Genomic DNA, 15,285 nt, shown 5'->3' on the forward strand with positions numbered 1-15,285 from the left:
AATGATGGGGGGATCGTAGGGGTGGGGGGAAAACACAAGGGGTCAGGAGGTTATTGTATAGCGAGGCGTTAGTTTTGTAAGGCAGTGGCCAAGGAGTTAAAATTGTGATATGCACCTGTTTCAATAAAGCGGCCTTTTTCACACACAATAAAGTGTTTGGTGTCGGATTGCCCCCCTCTCCCCCCTTAATCTCCCAACTGGCCTTGTTTTGAAATAAAGGCAGTTTGTTTTGATGACTACCGTAAAACGGCAGTGTACCGTTTTAAGATGCTTCTACGACTAACGCAGCGCCTGCTGCTACAGGTGCACGGTAACTAGATCTACCTAAACCCCCCTTCGGGCTCCCTAGGATCCCACAGGTGGTGGGAACAGGCAGCGTAAGGGGGCGAGCACCTCACATATCAACCTGACACACCGAGCAGGAAGGAGATCCTCTGGGAAACACCACCGGAAAGCGTTAAATCCCCAGAACTAACTGACGACAGCGGAAGTGAAATGCGGCCAGACCCTGGCTGAGTGTCTCGCGCATCAGCCCCAGTGTTTGTTTGTCTTCTCGTGCTGGAGGGCGGCGCGAGGAGATCCCGGGCGGAGGGGCGGGACGAGGAGCCTCAGCAGCAGGCAGAGGGGCCGGCAGGGAGCGGAGAGGCAGGCGCTGTCCGGGCATGCTGCGGAGAACCGGGGAGCTCCCCTGCACTAACCAAGCTGCCAGGGACTGCCAGCTGCCCTGCCATAGGACCTTCGAGAGACCCCATATTTCCTGGGATTGAACAGCCGACGAATTGCCTGGTCTATTGTGAGACCAGCGAGAAGCCCCTTGTTGCTAACGGTTGGAGGTGCCGAGAGACAGACTGCCTGCCCCCCTGCTGTGGTAGCGGCCGGGACTGCCTGCCTTCTGCTGCCCGTGGAGCCCGGGGCTGCACTTCGGGGAGGCTGCGTAGCCGCTTCAGTGGAGCTGGGTTGCGCTGTACTCCGGCAGCATGTCTGTGCCGTGCTGCGTGGGACAGGTAAGGCGAGACCGTCCTGCTGTGTTTGTAAACAACACGCGTTGACGGCTTGGAGTGGCTGAGCAGACTCTATTAGCATTTCCTAATGCTAGAGTCCGGTGTGCGATCTAAATCTAGTTTGCGTGGGGGTTGGCAAGCAGCGTGGATAAGCCTAGATATGAATAGCCTAGACTCGACTGAAAAGTTGGTAGCCTCGTCCACACACGAACGGCCCGGCGCACGGAAGGCGCCGCAGGTGCAGCACCTGCAGATCTGCATGGGTATTCCAAGAGGCAGCCAGCGTCCCCACCCACAGGCGCCTGCAGTGCTCAGGGAAGGTGAAGCACTCTCACGCCTCTGGTCTAAATGGTTTGGTTCCCATGGCCCTTTCAAATAAAGGTCATGGAAGTGCCACACGACCCCCACTCTTTTGTTACTCCTTATCCTAGGGCTCCTTATCCTAGGGTTATCCCTGTTACATTGTTGATTGTTTGTGCCTTAAAGCAGCGCCGTATTATGTAGCGCTCCGCCACCCAGGAATACGTGTGTAAAGTTTTATAGATTGGATCTGATATCCGTAGAGCAGCTGCTGGCCACGAGGGCCACTCACTCAGACCCCCTGCATTGTCGCCGTCTTTGAGCTTCGGGAACCAAGCTCGCAGCACGATGCGTAAAATCACGCGGAGAGCCGAGAATTCACAGGTACAACTGGCGGTTTGTTGTTGTTTTTGAACTGCAGTTGTGCTGGAAAGCTGTCTACCCGGATTATAGTTGAGCCTTTCGGAGCCCTTGGCCGTTTTCTCATCCACGTTAATGCAGTGGGGTTGCTTTAAAAAAAGCGTGTTGCAAGATCACTCATGCTTTGTCACTTAATACGTATGTACGTTTTTTTTTGCTGCTGTGTCACATTCAGACACTCGATTTATCGGCGACAAAAGGTTTTTAAAGATTCTGATAAAAGGCAACATTGTTAGTGCTGTAGAAGCTATCAAATGATACGGTCCATGCGACTAAATTCTAAACATTTACAGTCTTTTAAGCCACCATATTTTGCTTTCTTTTAATGTACATCCTTTGACAATATTGAAGATTTTACCTTTCCTTTATATTCCACAATTGCTTGCTTTTAATATATAACCTTTGGCAATATTGAAGATTTTACCTTTCCTTTATATTCTGTATATGGGTAAAAAGTTAAAATACAGAACACATTAGAAGTATATCTGAACTCTCATTTTCTTTTAGTGAGATCACAACTTCTTTACCGCCCCCTCTACTCAAGTCTACTAAACTCCCAGCCCTGTACAGTAACGCACTAGAGTCGACACCCAATTCTCCCACGAGTCCCACTACGGTTCTAACAACGTAAGTTTTTTTTTTCTCCAACTAATGAAACCAGAGAGCCAGTTACGTCACCGCCTTGGGTTTAATCAGCAGAAGTCTTTCCTTTTATTATTTTAGAAAGTGTACTAGATACCTAGACACTTCGCATTGTTTTGTGTTTTTTTCCAATATATCGGTCTATAGATCTGTGCCAACGCGCAGTTTCCTTTAACAGTAAATGTTGTCACAGATTTGCATAATGCTGTATTGCCATTAGTATGGTGGCCCAGCAGCAATGCCATATTTCTCGACTAACAAATGCTTGATAAACTAGCTGCACGTTATCTCTGGATAGTGCTGACCAACATAATTCTGCGATACTTTACATATCTCTGCCAATATCCACTACATGGTGAGTGAATTGTTTGTCTGTTTAGTGCCTCTTTCCTTCCCCACCCCTCTCCCCGCGGGCCAGATTTACAAACTCACATCTAACAAGCATTGGCATAGCCAATAGGTCTCGCCTTTGGGACCTTATAAGTGTTTAGCCATGCAACAGTTGATGTTGTTGCACCAAGGATATTGTGCTGGATAACTAAACACTTATACGGTCCCAAAGGCGACACCTATTGGCTATGCCAATGCTTGTTTGAGAAGAGACTACACCACAGAATAGAGCCAGAGCTGAGGGAACAGATTTTTTACAGGCAGATGCGGACTTTTCGGTTAGCAGCTACAATACTCCGCACATACGCGCGTAGTCATGTAAAGTTGAAGTCAGGTTCACTATGACTGTGGTGGCATCTCTCCATGATGTTCAACAATGAGACAGTCCTCGGCCTGTTTTTTTTCCTCGCCAGTGTAATGTACTAGACATGCTCTGAAAGTAAAGTGACTAACTTGGTGTGGATAAATGGAACTTACCCCGGTGTTATGGCAAGCAATAGTGATGGGTCAGGGTTAGAATCTGTGCCTTGGTGGAAGGAAGCAGTAGCATAACAAAGGCCCCCGCAGCCCCTGCAGTGCGGAGGGGTCCGAGCTTCAAGGGGCCCCCTTAGCACAATAACCTGGCCTGAGAGCTCCCGAGTGAGCCCATAGGGCGGCCCCTTCATGTACTTTGCAGGAGGGCCCCCTCAAGTTTCATTACGCCACTGAGCAGTAGTGCACATAGGGCAACAGTATATACCAGGCAGCTGTTGCAGGACAAATGCCCTTCATTTGGTGCGTGGGACACTTACTCAGATGGCAGACTTTACTTTATTTTTCTGTATTGTAACTGTAGACACTATTACTCCAAAAGCATTCTGATTACATAACGAGAGCACTCTCGTGCTGCCAGAAATGAGATTACATCAATGTACAGGGAGCCAGAGCTGTGGAGTTTGTGTCCATCTGTAATGCAACTGGTTCTTATGTAAAGCGCTCTAATACCTTTGGGTCAAGTTTGCACTATATAAAACTGCAAAAAAGAATAACGAGCAGACATTTCCTACATTTCACTATCTTCTCCAATCTCCGGAGTCCACACACTCAAGGGAGCATGTGTACAAGAAAGGGAGATGGGGGAAAAGGTATAAGGTAAGGCATTGACCCACTTTGAACTGCAGCCACACAAAACGGCAGTGAGGAAGACCACCTCCAGCCAAACATTGCTACAGCGATCAGAGGCCCCTTGCACAACCTGAAAATCCAAGATCTATACTGTGAATCATATGTGTTTAATAGGGTCGTAAGACGCAGCGAGGTGCTGCCTCTTCCGTGAAAGAGGAGCACACTAGAACCCGATGCGGCAGGCAGAGTACTGAGGAGGGGAAGACAGTGCTCCAGTTCACGCTAAATAAAACTGCAAAAAAACCAAAAAAAAACCGAGCCAATGTTTTCCTACATTTCAGTATCCGCTCCAGTCACCGCAATCCACATTCAAGGGAGCATGTGTACAGGAAAGGGGGTGGGTAAAAGGTGTGCTTTGAATCAAGCTATGGTCCGACTTTTCTCAGACTGGCAGTAGTATCTACAACACAGATCAAAACGTGCGTCTCAATAGCAACTGTGATCATTCACCATCATAAGTGCCTCCCTTCAGCTAAGGCACACGTTCAGGCCATCACAATTATCTTCTAACCATCTCAGAATGTATCCTGCTTGATTTGGTAGCTCAAATGTTTAAATATTTATGTACGGTATTATTTAAAAAACATTTTACAAAAAATAGTTGCATGTTTTAACATTTAAATTTACCATGTTGAAACAATTCACAATGTGTGTGTTTGTCTACAGCTATGACATTTTAAGAATAGTCGCATATTTTCTAAATGTTTTAGAGTGTTATAAAAAACTGGTATTAACAATGGTGAAGATTCTACGACAACATGGCACCTGGAATCCAGAATGTTGGTTAACTCACTGCTAGTGCTCAGCATCCATCTTAGGTGTAGGAGAATGCGTCTTCCTTGAAAACAAGAAAGTGGCAGGGTCTGGAAGGTTTATCCTTAAGCAGGACACGAGCTTTGAGAGGTGTTCTTGCGGGGGTTTGCTTTCGATAGATCCCCATCTGTCGTCCCATTTTTTTTTTTCTGTAACTGCGTCTTCATAGATCCTCTCCACGCTAGCGCCTCTGCACCAATGTAGCCACTCCAGTGATTGAGGTTGTTTCTCAGTTCAGGCGGTAAGAGGGTAGCCTGACTTCAATGTTCCTACTGTGTCGCACGGTGCAGAAAGAGCTTTAAAAACCAAAAGCAAGCAGTGAAGCACCAAAAACTAGTAGTGAAGTAGTGACGCGTGGCGGCGGGAAGTTAAAACAAGCAGTCTCTGCATGGTAACAGGGACCAGACACGCACAGCGTTTACTTTTACCTAAACGCGTGCATGTTTTGCATTGGGCTGTTTTGCCACTCGTGCACGTTTGGCGTATACCATACGGGAGAGAGCAGCGGCAGGGCGATAATTGCTAACAGATGGCGACGCTGCTCGCTCCCGCAAGGGAAACGCCAAACGTGCACTCGTTGCAATAAAAGCAATGCAAAACATGCATGCGTTTAGCCAAAAGTGGTGATCGATTGCAAGAGGTCCCCTCCTAAGTAGCGCTTGCGTACTGCGTAGGCGAGACCTAAAAAGTAGGAAGTCTACACATATGGGCTTTTATTTTAAGGTGGAAGTAGATTTGTCCGTTTTGATACAATTCCAGTGGGTACTCCTTGGAGGGCAGGGCGACGCTAGATTTATAGTAGTTGTCTTCCTTGTTCCTACTCGGTTAGATTTTTTTTTTTTTCCCCTACGTCGAAAGTTTGCCTATATATAGCAAAAGTACATTTGCACATTCTGCTTCTGTTTTTCTTCAAGTAGTAAATATTTTTTACCTGTCAATATTCTTTCACATTACATTTGCTTTTTTTTTCCTTTTTGTTACTATCAGAGAAACAGTTGCCCTATTTGTTTCTGCAAGTTACTTCGAGTGTACATGTTGTGAGGTTAAGCATGCAAATATTTGTGAATTACCTCTCTTCTCATCAACCCTAAATTTGCCATAATGGAAAATCGTGTTGTCCATGTTCCTAAGTACGCGCTACATGATCTTGAATTTAAAATTCGTAAATGCATTTTTGCACAACTACTGTGTGACTGGATGTACAAAAAGCTAGTGCCCTCCCGGCACTTTGGGAGTGTGTTGTACTCTACAGCCTCATGATTCCTTGCTGCTCAATACAGATTGATACAACACCCACAGTTACTATGTGTTGGACTTGGTCCTCTCTGCACGGTCACTCCCAAACTTTTTACCTTCACGCCTCTTTTCTGAACCAGCCTCTTTTCTGAACCAGTTTTTGTTCGTTTTTAGGACTCTATGCACTTTTCTACTTCTATCCAGTGCTAAAGTTCTTTCGTTGTCACCCTCAAACGGTACAATTGGCTTACATCTGATTGGTATTTTTAAATCACATAGAAATTTCCGGTATATGGTACCACAGGCACCCAGGACCTTTAAATTAAATGCTACTAGTGGGCAGCAGCACTCATTGTGCCACCCACTAAAAGTAGCGTTTTAAAACCTGTCTCAGGCCTGCCATTGCAGCCGGTAGGCGGTTTTAAATTGTCAATTCAACCTGGCTAAATAAACCTTTTGCCAGTCTTAAACCTTTTAAATATATATATAAGCCACCCTTAAAGTAGACCCTAAACAGCCCATGGGTCATGATGCTTTGTAGTTAAAAAGTAAAACATGTTTTTAAATTTTACCTGTCCTGGTAAGCAAAAGCACAAATTCGTTTTTTACTACTACAAGTGCAACCTCTCTCATAGGATAACTTTGGGTTGCCTTCTTTTTTTATTATTAAACCAATTTTTATTGCTATGCACAAGATAGAACACAGTGCAACACTATATACATTCGGGTACAAGTGCAATTGATGTCCAAGCCGATTAGGTGAGCAGTAGGACAATCCTGGAAGTGGAACAGGGTGGTACTTGGTTCAAGCCTTATGCATGGGTGAAGTTGTGTCCTTATTGCAGCATTGTTTAGTCTTGAGGAACAAACCTAGAGCTACAGAAACTACCAACTAGAGGAGAAAGCTGGTATGGTCTAACACCTTGAGCCATTCGAGTTATGGAATGGTTGTCCTAAAGAGTCTTCCCATCTGGACCATAGGCAGGCCAGCACCTCTAGGGGGTCGCGTGTGAAGTCTCGATATTTCAATGTAATTGATTGCCTGCCGTCTCCCATTGAGTGCAGTGTATGGAGTAGTGAGTGTTGTGGGGGTCCGGGCCGTGGTTGTCCAGAATTCCCCCACATGTAAGCCATAATGTTCATAAAGCCCCTGGAAAGATAGGAACACTCCCTCAGTGAACAAGTTTCCAAGTGTTGTGACACCCTCCTCCTTCCATACATCCAGGTGTATGCCAATCATTCTGTACGCCCCAGGGGTATATCCTTGAGTGGGATTAGTGTGGCGTGGGGCCACAGTGTTGGCTCCCAGAAAGTCCCTCTGCAAGCACTAGCGGGCAATGCAGAGGAGTGGGTAGGAGCCTTTTATCTGGCCGCCCGGGAGGAGCAGTGGTCATAAAAGGCCCTTGCAGACCTTGGCCCTAGGTATCCCAGTCTGGTCCATGTGATGTCCCGCTTGTCAGCAGGCCACCCATTCCAGTTGGGCAGCCAGCTAGTAATGCATGAAATTCGTGGGACTGGGCTGGACACCCTACCCTGAGCCCATCTTTACATAGTGAGTTGTGGTCAGAGGAAGTTTTACTGAGATATGTTGCATTGTAGTCTGTGTTGCAAGATATATGTATATTATGCCGTTAGTATTCTTTGGTACAAACAACAGCGCTCACTTCTACTTGCCAATAAGTTTTACTGTGCTTGACCACCCGTACATAATAAAAGTAATTTGGAATGAGTAATCGCTATGGAGATGTGTGCTGTTCTCTGTTGCAAAAGACACTGTATGGATGTTGCGTTGGGTAGTTTGGTTCCATCAGCTCAGCGTTAGTCCTGACTTGGCAAATGGTCTGGCCATCAAACTATGGAGCACAGTCTTGTATCTAATATTGCTTTTCTGTGACCTTGGTGACATGACATAAAGTGCTAAGTAAATGTGTATGGCTAAATAGAACAATAACTGTATATAACACCTGTTAACCAAAAATAGCTTGTACATAGTGAACGTGTAGATCAACGTTCGTAAGCTATAAAAACAAACTTGATTCCTTTAGATGCTTTTTCAAAAAGATTTTGTATTTTTTAAATCGGGGAGTTCAAGTAGTTCCTTGCATTTTATTGTTCAATCAACCATATGTTTATGATAGAGCTTTATTAACAATACATTGGAAACTGCCATCTATCTCTATCAGTGCTCTATAGTGCAGTTGTGCGAAGCCAGAGTCGTAACCACTCTCTTTAGGAACAACATGTCGTAATCTAATGTAATGCCAAACCCTTTCAGGAATATGATGCACAGAGAAACGCAGGCAACACGTGTTTTATTTTATCTGCACTACTGATAGGGGCCTCTGAGTTAAGCTTTACAGATGATAGACAGCCTCAAGACCTCACTCTCTCTCCCATACAAGGGTCATAGTGAGGCGAAATAGGTCTCTGATGCCGTCCGCTAAGTATATTTAAACTTATCCTCTGAAGCAGTAATTCTTCCCATCCGCCGGCTGGAGACAACTAAGTTGCTGAGTGCTGAACAGAAAGCAAGAACCAGTTCTCCTGTGTACATGTAGTAGTCACAGCACGTAAAGGCACGACATGAAGGCTTCTTGGAAAGCAAGTTTGCTAGGCATAATGTAAGCAATAGGACATAATCTAAAGTGAAGTGTGGTTTCTTTTTCCTTCTTTTATTGTGGCAGGCTTGCTAAAGATACATTATTTGCGCTCCTTGACCAATTTCTTGATCAAAAGGCGATATGAGAAATTGCGAAAAGCTGGATGGTCTGCATATAGTTTGTGAGGCGGGGAGAAGAATGAGTATTCTTGAACATTGGGTTACCATATTACATTTAATAAGTGTTAACTTTTGATTGAGAGCGGGTAGAAATGTCATGTTTAGGCTCAAATGAATTGAAATTTAAAAGCCTCTTTAATAGTAAAGTCGGATTTTAGATAATTTTGAAGATGCAACTTTGAGTAAGTTGTCATGTTCCTGCCCTAAACTTGCTGCAACGTTCCAGGAGTTTCCAGCTGCTTGGGCCTGTTAATTGCTCCCTCATCAAGAATGCTGGACCTAGACAGTTAACAATAGGACCTGGGTGTAGCTGGGAGACACCCATCCTGCCAGGTTGAGGGCCAGAGCTGGTCCCTGTTTCACTTACATTTCAAAGGACTACCCCCAGCATACTCACAAAGGAACTTGACACCATCTTGTGTCACCCTAGACCTACTGGAAACTGGGCAGGGGAAGGAAGGAACTTTGCAGAACAAATGTGGGGTGGACTATAAGTTTCCTGCACTTCAAAGGGTGGCACCAGGTATAAATATTGGGGCACTTGATTCACTCATTGGTTCACTCTTGGACCTGTGGAGGACCTCCCAAAAAACTGCCTTGTACTTCAGAGGACTGCCCTGCTACTTGAGGCCTGCTTTGTACACCAGAGGTCTCCGCTGCTGCTGCTACCAGAGGACTGACCTGCTGCTTGAGGCCTGCTTTATCCCCCTGCTGCCAGAGTAACTCCAAGGATCAGTTATCTAACCATCTGTTCAGAGCTACTGACACACTACAAGCTCCAGAGGCCTTCCTGAAAATAGCTGACCTACTGCTACTGGACCTGCAACTGGATCTACCTGAGCTCTGCTGGATTGAGTTCTGAATCCCCAGGAGGTTCCTCCCCAAGTCCTGGACCCGTGGCTGGCTCCTCTGAAATCCTGAAGTTTTGAACTCTTTGAGCCGTACTTTTAGAAAGTAGCTTTTTTTAGTGGGACTAACCTTGTCCCTGTATGGGGGTGCTAGAGAGCCCGGTCGCAGGATGGCTGCCAAACTGTGAGGCTCTGCAGGCTGGAGTGTTTAGTCTAGCTTTCAGCCTGCAACAATGAAGGCATCGAGGTGCAAGAACCGAAGACTGTACTCCTAACACCTCTTTGCTCAGAAAAACCCAGTTTGGTCCCAAATCGGTGCTGAAAAAGTGACAGTGCTTGGAAGCTATCAGTGCATGAACGCTGACCTGAAGTCGCGTTGGTTAAGGCTTTATTGACTGACTTGCTATGTACCCTGTATTATTGTTTTTAAAATCAATACAGAATAACATTTTTTTTTTAAAACGCGTCCTTTTATCAGGCCCACACACTCCATGGCAGTCGCCCTGTACTGTGAATTTATTCTGGTGAAGCGTGAGCATATACCCACAGTTAACAATTTCTGTTTCTTGTTGGTATTGTGAGAAAGTGGCTCTGTATATACTGTTCCCTAATAGGTACAGGGTGTACAGAGTCCACAGTCCCCCAGAGGCTGATAGAGGTCAAAGTTAGGTATGACCTTACTCTCAAAAGTGGTAGCTTGGTCGAGCAGTAAGGCAGTACCAGAGGACAGTGTAAAGCATTTATTGTACACACTCAGTCAGCAAATGGTTTCACACACTCAATAACTGAACTCTAGGCCAATGATTTGTATATGTAAAATATATGCTTGTTTTATTTTTAGAACCACAAAGGGGGTAAAAATATACTTTCTCAGAATGAGAGGTTGAATATAAATACTTTTGTTTCAAGCAATAAATTTGTGTAAACAGTCACAGTTGGTTGCAATAAACAATCCTATTTCCTAAACATAACAATGCATTGAGCTCAATGGTAAATTCAGGTTATTTGTAATAAATTACTTTTCAGATTACTTTTGGAATTCCAGGTCTGGATCCTAGAACCAGCCTGGGGTCAGTATTCAGAATCAAGTGATGAAAGTCGACTTAATAACTGTAATGATTTTTAAATAATATTTAGCTATTTCAAAAGTTAGCACTTAGAAAATATTTCACAGAAAACATTCAATGGATCTCTATGGCAAGAAATTCAAATTGCAGGTAGAGTACTTTATCGTTACTTTAGTAATCCAGGACTGGGTGCCTAGACCCAGGACTGGGGTCCTTATCAAAAACAGGTAAGTAATTTCGTTTGCAGAAATGGTACGATTTTAAAAGAATATTTCAAATTTGCAAAAATAGACACTTAGAAGAAATTTCACAGAAAAGCAGACAATGGTTTCCTATGGGAGAGAAATGAGTTAGAGGTAAGTATAGTTGTGAGTACTTTTCAGGGTCAGGGCTGGGCACCAAGATCCAGCACTGGGAGCTCACCCAGGAACAGGTGAGTAAATTCGTTTTTGTCACTTGGCTGATTTTTGGTGAATTTTTACAGTTTTGAAAAGTTCACACTTAGAAGATTTTTGAAGAAAAAGCCAGTCAATGTTACCCTATGAGGAAAATGAAGTTAGCGGTTTAAGGGTAAGTACTCGACTGGCAGAGTTGAAATTCCGGGCATAGACTCAGGGGTCCCCCAGTGTCAGGTAGGTACAGTTGGTTCACCCTCAGCGGTTTCAGGACGGCCGGGTGCAGAGTGAGTTAGGCCCAATGTTATCCTATGAGGGATAGGGGGGCCTTGGTTGGTGGCTGCTGTCTGGCAAGCCACGCGTCTGTGGGAGCTGGGCTCCTGGTCACTTACTCAGGGCAAGTGGGGAAGTAAGTTAGTGTAGAGAGTGCACTGCCAGGGCCACTCGGGCGGCTGGGTGCAGGGTGCTTTTGAGCCTTCGGGCGCTCAATGAAAGTCAATGGGAATGTTCCGGTTTGGAAAAAGGCTGCAGGCTCGGGGACGAGGATGTTTCCGGTGCCACCACCACTTCGAGGGGTAAGTTGGGTAGTTGTAGGTTAGGTGGGTACCCCGGGATTGGGCACAGGGGGCCGCAGGGCGCCGGGTGCAGGGGTGCCTTTTGACGTCGGGAATCTTACCCTCTGGTTGATCGCGGCTGGGGTGGCACTCGGTTCTGAGGCTGCAGGCTTCGTCCAGGATGTCGAGGGGGGTCCTTGGGTGCCGGACTCGGGGTCACAGTCGCCGTGGGGTCGTCCTCAGGGTCTTTGTCCACTCCGGCACTGGCCAGGCTTGGCTGGTGCAGAGTGTGTTGGGTCCGCGGTTCCGGGCTGCTGCCAGGAGTTAGGAATAGGTTTCTCGAGTAGAGCCTCTACTCATGGGAGTCCCAGGGAATCAGAGGTCAAAGGTAGCCAGGTCCTCCGGGGTTTTTGAGGTTGCTGGCCACAAGAGATGCCGCGCTGGAGCAGGAGCAGGTTCGAGGGTCGACAGGCCGGTAGGGCTGGGGCCAAAGCAGTTGGTGTCTTCCTCTTTTTAGCAGCTGCAGGGCAGGTCTTTTTTCTTCTTGCTCTTCTTGTAGGTTTCTATCTGGAATCTGCGGAAGGAAGGTTCAGGGGGCCCCTAAATACTAGATTTAGGGGCGTTACAGGTAGGTGAAGGCCAGGGACCAATGGGTCCTTGTCCTGGGGTGGGTACACCCCCTATCCTGCCTCTCTCCTGTGGGAGGAGGGCAGTAGCCTAATCCTGATAGGGTAGGGCCTCCCATCTTCAAGATGGCGAGAGCCCGGAGATGTGCTTCACCTCGCCTCCCCCACCTGAGGGGTGGGGTGGGCAGGCTGGCACATCCCCTGTCCTTGTATGGGGTTTCCGGCCAAGCTTCCTGCCAGAGTGGGGGGTTGCAGTGGCCTGGGGAAACTCCAACTGGCGGCATGCCTTTGAAGCTTCCCTTTGCTCATCCTGGGGGAGGAGATTTCTCACCTCACCCAGGATGTGCATTGTTGCAGGCCCGGGAGAGCAGGGGCTCTCCCACCCAGGGGTCCAGCCACGTGTCTGCTGTGTGGCAGCCTGGGCAGCCTCAGAGCAGACGTGGATTGTAGGTTAGCTGTAAGGGGGCATCTCTAAGATGCCCTCTGGGGTGCTTAGTACATTAAATCCCACACTGGCATCAGTGTGGGTTTAATGTGCTGAGAAGTTTGATACCAAACTTCCCAGTCTTCAGTGTTGCCATTATGGTGCTGTGGAGTTCGTGTTTGACGAGCTCTCAGCACCATGTACTTGTAAAAGGCAGCACTGTACTTACAGTGCCCAGGAATGGACCTGGGTACTGTAGGGGCACAGGGCTCCTGCTCCTGTGCCCACACCATAGGCATAAGGCACCCAGCCAGAGGGGTGGCTGACATATGCCTTGGCAGTATAGGTAATGGGCATGGCACACAGAGATGTGTGCCATGTCGACTCTTTGTTTTGTCCTGCACCCAGACACTCAGCCTGCAAAGGCAGTGTGTGTGTGTAAGGGTACAGGGCCTCTAAGGGTGGCACAAGGAGTGCTGCAGCCCTTAGAGGCCTTCCCTGGTCACAAGGCCCTGGGTACCTAGGGTACCATTTACCAGGGGCTGACATGTGGCCAGGGTTTGCCAATTGGGAGTTTGTGTGTTTTAAGGAAGGAACATAGGCCCTGGGCACCTGATTGGCAGGAGCCCAGGGCACAACAAGGAAAAGTGCATCAGCTATTAGGCAAAAAAAAGGGGGGGTTACTGCAACAGAAACCCACTTTCTCACAGGTATTTTTACTTCAACCTTTAAAATTGCATATCTCAGGGTCTACTGATTGGATTTTTGTGGTATTGGTCTCCTTTTATTTATTCAATGTTACTTTCCTTTTCTAAATTGGTGTTGTGTAACTGTAGTGTTGTTTCCACTTTATTACTGTTTGTGTGCTGCATAGAAACTTAACACAGTGCTTCTAAGTTAAGCCGAACTGCTTTTATGCTAAACTACCAGACCCATCAGCTAAATTGTGGACTTCCTCTGAGCTCTTTGAAATCCCTAGGCCCTGTTAACTGCCAATGTCGCTGGAATCTCTGGCAACCAAGCCTTGCACTGTAATTTTGTGCAGCCCCAGAACACATCAGATACGCGTGTTTGTTTTTTTTTTTTTTTTTTTTTTTTTTTGTAATTTTTTTTTTTAAACACACATTATTTTTATTGTTTTTCACAAAGTCAATGTATTACATCGTATCACGGATTAATATATATTGTGCAATCAGTAGTCTTTTTGCATATATTATTAAAGGCATAACATTACAACTTATCTCGTATATTTCACTAGTAACATTCAGTGATCCAGAACCCATATTTGGGAATGCAAGAATCTGTGATTCGAATTATTTTTTTAGAACAAAGAACGATTCGGAGCAGTACGCTCAACTAGACCCCCCCCCCCACCCATTAAAAACAACTTTCCCATTAACTCTTGCTTGTCGATGCTGGTCCACGCGTTTTTTACATTATTCTTGAACAGAGGCTGCTATGTCCCTAAATGTGCTAGATACAGATACAGACACAGTTAACATGGAAGCCATTGGACTCCCCTTGTAAATCCCTTTATCATTTATTTGTTTTTAAAACTGTACATTCATAACCAAGTAACCATGTTAACAGTAGTGTCGCTAAGCATACTACGTCGCCCCATTATAACCTATATGATGTTAAATTTATACATCCTATTCCCTCCAGGGTGGTTTTTACATATTTGAACCACGGGATACACATCCCCTTGTCCCTGCTTATGCAATCTCTGATAATCTGCCTGCTTAGGTCTGCATCAATGTTGGTCCAGATCCTAAGCCAAGCCATGATAGGTCTGGCTTTGATCAGGTCCTCGATGTATGTCCTCCCTAGTTCAGCATGAATAATGTGGGCCGGAGAACTTTGAGGGGTTTTGAGTATCTTTCTCAAGAATTTATTTTCCTCAGTCTGTATTTGCCGAATCCCGGCAAAGCCCCAAACTTCTGCTCCATACATTACTTTAGAGCAGCAAATGGAGCCATACAGGTGCATGACCTGTTCTGGTGACCACCAACCTAGCCTACGTCCGTAATTCATTATAGCCCCTGATGACGAGACCAATTTTGTGCTCCGTTCTTCAATTAAAATTTTTAAATTTAACAGCCCGTCAAAAGACCTAAGTAAGAAAAGGTTTTCACTTGTTCTAATGTATGTGTGCCTATTCTATAGGTAAATTTTTTACAAGGTTTAGTTCCTGCTAGCAAAACATAAGATTTGGATAAATTGGCTGACAGGTCTAGTGTGTCCATAAAATCAACAAAGCCGTCTATTAGACACTGCAGGCCTTTCGGTGTTAGTGCCAATAGGACCGCGTCATCGGCGTATAACAACACCGGGATTGAGCGGGGGCCCACCTTTGGAGTATCTACATTCAGCTTACATAATGCCTGTTCAAATTCATTTATATACAGAGAGAACAGGAACGGAGCCAATATACAGCCCTGTCGCACTCCACTGGTACAACAAAAAGGTGCAGCTGTATCTCCAGCCAAGTTAAAACGTACTTTGGCGGAGGTGTTCCAATGAAGTGCTCTCAAGATGTTTACTAGGTCTGGATCTACCCCAAATCTAATCATAAGGCCCCATAATTTCTCTCTGTTCACGCGATCAAATGCGGCCGAGAGATCCA

General features: G+C 45.9%; 1 protein-coding gene across 1 annotated transcript in view; it reads left to right on the forward strand.

Annotated features, from left to right (window-relative positions):
- Window positions 1-595: 595 nt before the first annotated feature.
- Window positions 596-15,285, forward strand: part of SERINC5 (serine incorporator 5) — a 202,134-nt gene continuing 187,444 nt past the window's right edge. Inside the window, exon 1 of the mRNA XM_085632223.1 lies at window positions 596-1,004. Within this exon, the coding sequence (XP_085488349.1) occupies window positions 978-1,004 (27 nt within the window). The 5' untranslated portion in view covers window positions 596-977. The remainder of the gene's footprint in view (window positions 1,005-15,285) is intronic.

This window comes from Triturus cristatus, chromosome 2_1, assembly GCF_964204655.1.
Source record: "Triturus cristatus chromosome 2_1, aTriCri1.1, whole genome shotgun sequence".
NCBI lineage: Eukaryota > Metazoa > Chordata > Amphibia > Caudata > Salamandridae > Triturus > Triturus cristatus.